Here is an 8,454-nt window from a genome sequence, read left to right as displayed (position 1 = left end):
ACAACCACGCAGTATAATAGCACAATAAAAATATGAAACTACTCTAGCATTGGCAAACAATCATATCACTCCAACAATAGGAGGTATCAAACTACAAATGCGGAAATAAACTCAATTTCAATATAACATTAAAAGAGAACTAAAGGAAAAGTCTTGACAATTTTGCCAGCTAATTCTGGATCTCTCCATAGTCCTGGCATCACACACACTGTCACAGCATCTCCTTGTCGCCTTCCTTCTTATACTTTTCCTTTTCCTTTATCTGCAGTAGGAGGAAAATAGTATCTATAAGCTAAAAGCTTAGTGAGCGCTATCCTACTCACTAAAACTCGATATGCATGTATATAAAAACATGCTAAAACTGAATGCTAACATGTAAAGCCACTCATGCTCATAACTAGCAAAGAAATCGACTAACAGAAAAGCTAACATGTATAGCTACTCATGCTCATAAATAACAAAGGAATCAGGCTAACTGAAATACTAAACATGTATAGCTAATCATGCTCATAAATAGCAGTAAAGGAATCATACTAACTAAAATACTAAACATGTATAGCTAATCATGCTCATAAATAGCGAAGAAACTAACTGAAAAACTAACATGTAAAGCTAATCATAGAACTATCATGTATATCAATAGGAAACTGAACTGATACATTAGCTGATCTAATTAATGCTAAACTGAGTCTAACTTGTATTCACATAACTAATTTGTGAAGTTTTGAAAACTATTTACAGAATAGATCAAAATAATAATCATGCTGCTGATGGGCCCGGCAACTGTACTTGCTGTGCGCGCATCTCTAACTAAACCCGGGATTGCAAGTTCCGAGTCTAGTAGGGTTTACTAGGTTATCTAAACCTAGGGACGACTGTGGGAGCCCAACCCAATGGATATCTAATCCAGTACAGTGCCACTGCTGAAAATAAAATACTGATTTCATAGCTAATTTTCTTATCTTGCTTTTACTAGGTTATCTGAACCTAGAACTAGGTTATCTGAACCTAGAGGCGACTGTGGGAGCCCACCCATTGGATCGTAGTCCCATATAAGCTGAAGCAAGACTAAATAAGTTATTTTAAATGCTTCTACTGCATTTACTGAGCTATTAAAATGCCTACTGTAGCATTATATTGAGCTAAGCATTTTATCAAGCACTTGGTGTGCACTAGAACACACCCTACGTACTAAAAATCTGTATACAAAGCTTAACATAAATCTGCATATTAAGTCTATCAAAATCTGCATACTAAGCTTATCTAAACTCTGCATGTTATAAAAAATAGAGCAAAAGAGAGCTAACTTAGACTTACTAAACATGTTGTAAGATAAACAACCGAATGCTACTTTGAACTTCCTAAACATGCTATAAATAAAGCAAAAGAATACAACTTAAAGCTTCTTTAACGTGCTATAAAATAGGCAACAGAATGCTACTTCAAACTTTCTAACATGCTATAAATAAAGCAAAAGAATCCAACTTTAAGCTTCTTAAACGTGCTGTCCAAAAACTAAATCTCTAATCAACTTTGATTCTGTACAACGATTCTGTACAACATGACCTGAAAGCAAGGAAGGAAACTATAACAGAAATGTAGAGCTCAGACTGTATACTAATGCTTGCAAGAACTAATCTAGGAACTAGCATAGATGGTTGGAAACTAAAATGAACCCCAATGAAGATCCATCTGATGCAAATTCGACATACTGCCAAGCTACACGATCCAGTTGCAATCCCAATGGTAGGAAACAAAGGCATCATTAATCAAGGTTAAATCCACTAAACCCCTTTTTTCCTTCCTAAAGGCCACGACAGGTTCAACAAGAACAAAGAGAAACAAAAACTTGATCTCCTGCAAGCTTAGATTCGGCACAACCCAAATCCAAATTACTCACAAGATAATCTGCATATACAATACTAATTACAAGGCTTGGAAGGAATTCTAATCCACCCGCTTGAACTGATCTAACTCTTCCCTTTCTTTCTTTAAGGATCACGGCAGCAAGCAAAAACAACAAAAGCTCCATGAAACATGCTCCGAAATCAACACAAGAACTAACATAAATCCGAAACCACTCCTACAACAACTTAGTGAAACAAAATCACCTAGTCCGAATGAATCTACCAAAATCAAACTACAAATCCCGAAAGCAAACAAAGAAGAATCAAAGATCGCGGAACTACTTCTACTGCAGGTGAGAAGCAACTCACCTTCGTTTCCTTGATTCACAGCCGAAGGAGGGACCTTCTAGTGCTTCTAGGGCTCGGGTGAACTTGAAATCGGGGCCTCTTCCTCGCTCACGGCTTCCTTCTTGACGAGCGACCTCGGATCGACGAAGAACTCCCGGAGTTCGCCCCTCGCCGGCCGCCGGAGGGATGCCCTAGCTGCGGCTTGTTTCCGCCCGGGCTGCCCTTGTCGCGCGAGAGAGGGAAAGGATTCGGGAAAAAAGAAAACTTAATTTTTTTCTTATAACTAGGGTTTCAATCATAACATATATATATAGATCTCGCACCCTACCTTTTCACGAAATACTCGCGAAAGAGTTGGTTGCCTGCGGTTTTGACCAAGTCAAAAGCCCCGGGTTCAATTCTCGGCTGCTACCTCTTTTTCTTCCTTTTATTTCTATTATCTAACTACGGCTTAAGAATATTTCGCACCATATATATTTAACAAAACTTGCTTAGACCAGATGGTTGGCTGCATCCGATTAGAACCTGGTTCGGGTCCGAGGTCTTGGGTTCAAAACCCGGCTTCAACACTTTCTTTTTAAAACTTCTTTCTCTTGGTAAAAATACCAAACGAACTCCAAAAATTCCGTAAAAATACTCTAAAAATTTCTAAAAATCTCTAGAATTTTTCTATAGCATTTCTAGATTTTTTATAAGGACTTTTAGAACTCGAAATAGGGAAAATTGGGTCGTTACATCACATACACAAAAAAATATGTTAATTTAGAGATGAGTTCATATGATGAATTATTGGATTAAATCTAATCTGAATTAAACTCATTGAGTTGGACTCAATTGGATTTAACTATTGGATTGAGTCTTTTCGAATTAGAATCATGGAGTTAATTCAAATAGATAAGGATAAATGAGTTATACTCATTGGGTGAACTCGAATTCACCAAAGAAGAGAAAAGGTCCATTTTGAATTGATCAATGAGTTAGACTCATTGGGTGAACTCGAATTCACCAAAGAAGTGGAAAGGTCAATTTTGAATTCATTGGATGAAAACCAAAAGACTTAATTGGATTAATGGAGAGTTAATGCCAATTAAGATAATTGATTGAATGAATACAAAAGGGGGTTTTGATTCATTTTGTGTACAACAACACTTGTGTTCTTCCTCCTCTTCTTCTCTTTCTTCCTCTTTGGTCGAAACCTCCTAGTTTTGGTTGCTAGCACAACCTTAGGTGGCTTTTCCTTCTCCGAGTTTGTGAGTTCGTGACATGAACGGAATGTGTTTGTGTGGATACTGAAAGAGGCATGAACACTTAATCGTACTGAGATCCAACTAGGACAAAATTACTGTTAGGAGTTCGTGTTTATGCAACAAAGGTATAACTCTCATCACAACTAGTATACTATTTCCTTCGCATGGATCTTCTAGAAAGGATCTTGTATTTATTCCGTTGCGCTTGTATTATTTTTGTTCTCAAGATCCCTACATTGACAAGGGAACTTTTGTATCATATTTCATTAATAAAAGGTAAAGTTTATGGTTATTATATTTATTTCAGACTTGTGTCAGATGAATAAGTATAATAATATCCTAAGGTAGTAGGTTCTAATCTATAGCATATCAATTGGTTGAATTGATAGTGAGTGGTTATATATATATATATATATATATATATATATATATATATATATATATATATATATATATATTTATTTATTTATTTAACTATTCTTAGTCAAGCATTAATATACAAGGATAATATTAATACATTGAGACTAGCATGTAGTTCAACTGATGACTTAATCTGACAAGTCATGGATACATGATATCAAGTTGGCACATGGGTATATATTAGAGAATATGTACTAAATTGGCCTGCCATGAGAATGTTTCATAGATCGTTATATGAGTATCATAAACATTCTCATAGTAAATATTGGTATGAATATTCCTTAAACCTGAAGTTACTACGGTTCCTTATATAAGGAGTTATGTACTTTGGTATCAGCAAACATTACCTATAATAAGATGGACTATAAAGTCAATCGTTAGGTATCACTACAACAAAAATGTTAAAAGACAACACCTCTACGACAACGGTTTTAAGAGAAAGCGTTGCGTATTTGCTCAAAGACAACGGTTTTGGCCAAAACCGTTGTCTTTGAACTCCCCATTAAATATAAAAGACAACGGTTTTGGGAAAACTGTTGTCATTGAACGATTTCTTTTTGAATCAACAACACTTTTCACAACAATTTTCTAAAACCGTTGTCTTTAAGCGCTTTTATTAAGGGCTACGACAACAGTTTTGATAAAACCGTTGTCTTTGGCTTTATTCGTTTCGTCATTTCCGCTCGCAGTTTTGCTTTCCCACTCTGCAAAAATCTTTTCGCGTCGTGTTTTCCCCTTAGCGTTCCCAAACCCTAAACCATTTTTCTTTCCTCTCCTTGACTATCTCTTCACGCCATGACACCAAATGGAGTGATCCGTTTCATTGCTCTCCTGCTCGTGACGAAGGCAAGAAGCTATCGCTCTTCCTTTGTGATTCTTCACCGGTCACTTCAACGGAGATTTTCCCACTTCTCCGTGGCCCCGGTAGCCACTTCACCTTCTTTCTCCGCGCCGTAGAAGCTCCTCGTCCGTTGCTTACATAAACCGTTGCCCCCTCTTCTCTGGTGGACTTTCGCTTCCGAGGCTCGGATCGACGCCGCTATGTCTCTTCCCCAGCTCTGTCCAGGTTTGGGTGGCGAACTCCTTGGCCGAACTGTCCATGGAGAGATTCTGGCTGAATCTAAATCCTTTTCGGTTCAGGCTGCTACGTCGGGATCGATTCCCCTAATAAAGGTGATGCCTGTGAGGTTTTATTGTTTGCTTGGCTCCCTTTTTGTTGGATTTAGGTGCTCTCTTATTTGGGAAAGGGCTTCTGAACCTTACTACCCGTGCTCAGTCCCATCCCACCCCCGCGAAGATATCGTTGCCTCAAGCTCTTAGTGCTTATGTGAGCTTTGTGGTTTTGGAGCCCAATCCTACTTCAACTGGGATTATGTTTCTGGGAAGTTGAAAAAAACCGCACCAAGAATCAAAAACCGCAGTGGATTTCCCAATCCACTGCAGTTGTTGATTCTTGGTGCAGTTTTTTTCAAGTCCCTTGATTCATTTTGATTGATGGTCCTTGGCCTTGTTTTAATTACTTAGCTCTGCAATTTTCCTTTTAGTATACTGTTATTAGAGGATTTGCCCGGTTTGTAAATGTTGGGGATGGAAGGGGAGAGACGCCTCTACATCTTGCAGCACGGCGAAGATGGACTGAGTGTGTCCGTGTACTCTTAGACCATGGGGCTCTTGTTTCTTCTTCCACTAGGGAATATGGGTATTTTGACTGATTTTTATACTCGATCATTTGCCATTATGTTTATGTGTCAATTTTCTATTTTGAGATCGAAATCCATATTTTTCAGTCATTCTGGGAGCACTCCTCTACATTTGGCAGCTCACGGAGGAAGTTTGGATTGTGTTCGCACATTGCTTGCATGGGGAGCCGATCGGCTCCAGAGGGATTCATCTGGGTGGGCATATTTCATCTTTTCAAATTGCCTATACTCTTGGAGAAATTGGAACTGCTAGCTTTATAATTGAAATCTTGAACAAACAGACAGTGTAGATTCTTTGTTAATTGGTTTTTTGGTGATTATCTTCCAACAACCATGAAATCTCTTTTTAGGAATTTTTTAGGCAGCATTTAGCCTTTTTATATTTTGGCTGTCTTTTGTTAGTTGAGATGAATTATAATGAATCAAAATTTTTCATACATCAGGAGAGTCAATTTAAGGAGTCTCTCTCTCTTAATTTTCTACTTATCTACTAACAAACTAATTAAAATTTCTGTGTTCATGGAAGTTATGTCTTTGTTTCACTGTTATTAAACATATGTTGATCCATATTCCACAGGCGAATACCTTATTCTGTAGCTATAAAGTACAATCATGGAGCTTGTGCAGCTTTGCTAAACCCATCAACAGCAGAACCTCTTGTTTGGCCTTCTCCATTAAAGTTCATCAATGAACTTGATCCAGATGCAAGAGCTCTTCTAGAAGTAGCTCTGATGGACGCTAACAAGGAAAGCGAGAAAATAATATTGAATGAAAGAAAAAAATTGTTATCTCCTGCAAATGTGGATGAAGCATTTCATGATGATGCTTCTGAGGTATTACAACATCTCCTTGATTAAGCATTTCTAATGATTTCCAACTTATAATGGATTTTAGGCTAGTAGATCTTGCGGCACCACAGAGGCTTTGGTGAACTTTATGGCATTTTAATAGTTATTTCACTTGTTGAACATATCTGTCTAACAATGGACAACGGTGCATTGTTCGCATGATTGTGATAAGAGATCATAATGATTGAGCTAAGTTTGAGCATGTCTTTAACCTTGTTTAAAGCACAATGATGGATACTTTATGCTGTACACTTGAATAAATTGTTGATCTTGCACGGTCCTATTCCATAAAGAACTGCACTGAGCTAACAATATTGTATGCGTTTTCATCTATTCATATATTTTTTTTTATCGATTATAGTTATTGGCAATGAGAATTTACTATATATTGTTGCATGAAGTTGTCACATTACTTATTTTTCAAGGTATCTGAGAGCTAATTACCTTCAAGGGAACATTCCACCCAAGATTGGAGAACTTGTGCACCTTACCATCTTGTAGTTTTTACATCCCCTTGTTTTCTTTTGTTATATAGTTGTTTCTTTAATCCATTTTCTTGAGCTTGATGTAAAAAAAATGTAGGGACTTGTCAAGCAATTTGCTCAGGGGCACAATTCCTCCATCTATTGGCTCTATGAACCCATTATGATTTCTATGAGTCTTCATGTGATTATTGGTGGCTAGGCAGTTTGTTGTTGCAGAGTTAACTATTTGACTATGATTTTTTTAACAACTGTAGGAATTTATCAACAAATTTCTTGTCTGGTGAAGTTCCAATCGTTGGAATCCTTGTAACTTTCCAAAGCACTTCATGAGTAACTCTTCTATTCTCTCTGATGCTTCATTGGCTTGCTCCATTAATTGTTACATGTTATCCAATTGTTTTCTACTTGGGAAACTGAAGTTTTTTTCCCCATTACACAAGCGTTCTCTTCTATCTTTTTATTTGACATATAGTGCATAACTAGCGTTCTGGGTGAAAATATCTTATTAGTTCTACTCAGTGTTAGAATGTGTTATGTTAGCACTTTGCATTTGACCTTTTAGTGTTTGTTGGATAAGTTTTATGGCATTGCCAACCTTAAAGTATCATGCTTTGATTTGAATATGCCACTGGGCTAAATTGAACTCAATGAAGAACCATATGATTTATATGATTGAGATCGTTGCAAATTGCCAAATAGCTGTGGATGTTATGCAATTTCATTTCCTTCTATACCAGTTGCTAATTTCCAATAACATCACTACAACAAAATCGCTCATAGACATCAGTGGAACAACAACGGTTTTAGGCTAAAACCGATGTCTTTGAGTATTTTACACCGGTTTTTCTAAAAACCCGTGTCTATGAGCGCAGATTTTAGCTCATAGACATCAGTTTTTTAGGCGATGTCTATGAGCGCCCTTTTTTTGGTTAATAGACATCGATTTTAACATCAGTTTTTAAAATCCGATGTTAATGAACCCAAATAAAATATTTTAATTTTCCCCACAAGCCAAAATCTGCACACTGTGAATTCCCTCCAAACCTAAATCTTTATCCCGCCCTTCCTCCGCGCGACCATCTCTCTCGCGATAACCTAAACCGAAACCTAAACCTCCGACCATCCGACCATCCGACCATCTCTCTCAGCCTAAACCTAAACCTCCGACCATCTCTCTCAACCTCATCTCCCTCTTCCCCCCTTCCTAGATCCTCTTCCGATCAGGATCAAGACACGACGAACTTGCTTCTCCGTCCAACCACACCGCATCTCCTCCAACTCCTCCATTTGGTTGAGAAGAGGAGGCCTTCTTCGCATTCCAGTAGTTTTTGCTTCATCCATCTCCGGTCCATCATTCACTGCCACCGCTCGAGCCCTTCTTCACATTCCGGTAATTTTTCCTTTATACATCATCGCTACTAAATTTCTTCCTCATCTTCGACAGTTTCATCTTCTTGATCTCTTGTTTGCAAGTATTAATCGATTGATGCATGCAATGTGTTTGATGAATTTCCTCAAACACTACCTTGAGTTGATTTGATCATTTTTGTTTGATAGAT

General features: G+C 37.6%; 1 protein-coding gene across 1 annotated transcript; it reads left to right on the top strand.

Moving 5' to 3' along the window:
- The first annotated feature begins 4,903 nt into the window (after positions 1 to 4,903).
- Positions 4,904 to 6,510, top strand: LOC121994674 (E3 ubiquitin-protein ligase XB3-like). The gene is made up of 7 exons (XM_042548630.1): positions 4,904 to 4,928; positions 5,003 to 5,044; positions 5,089 to 5,189; positions 5,407 to 5,561; positions 5,650 to 5,757; positions 6,140 to 6,395; positions 6,457 to 6,510. Exons 1-7 carry the CDS (start codon positions 4,904 to 4,906, stop codon positions 6,508 to 6,510), a joined length of 741 nt encoding a protein of 246 aa, XP_042404564.1.
- Positions 6,511 to 8,454: the final 1,944 nt, after the last annotated feature.

This window comes from Zingiber officinale, chromosome 6A, assembly GCF_018446385.1.
Source record: "Zingiber officinale cultivar Zhangliang chromosome 6A, Zo_v1.1, whole genome shotgun sequence".
Taxonomy (NCBI): domain Eukaryota; kingdom Viridiplantae; phylum Streptophyta; class Magnoliopsida; order Zingiberales; family Zingiberaceae; genus Zingiber; species Zingiber officinale.
Note: the sequence above shows the minus strand (reverse complement) of the source record. Positions and strands in the feature narration are given on the sequence as shown.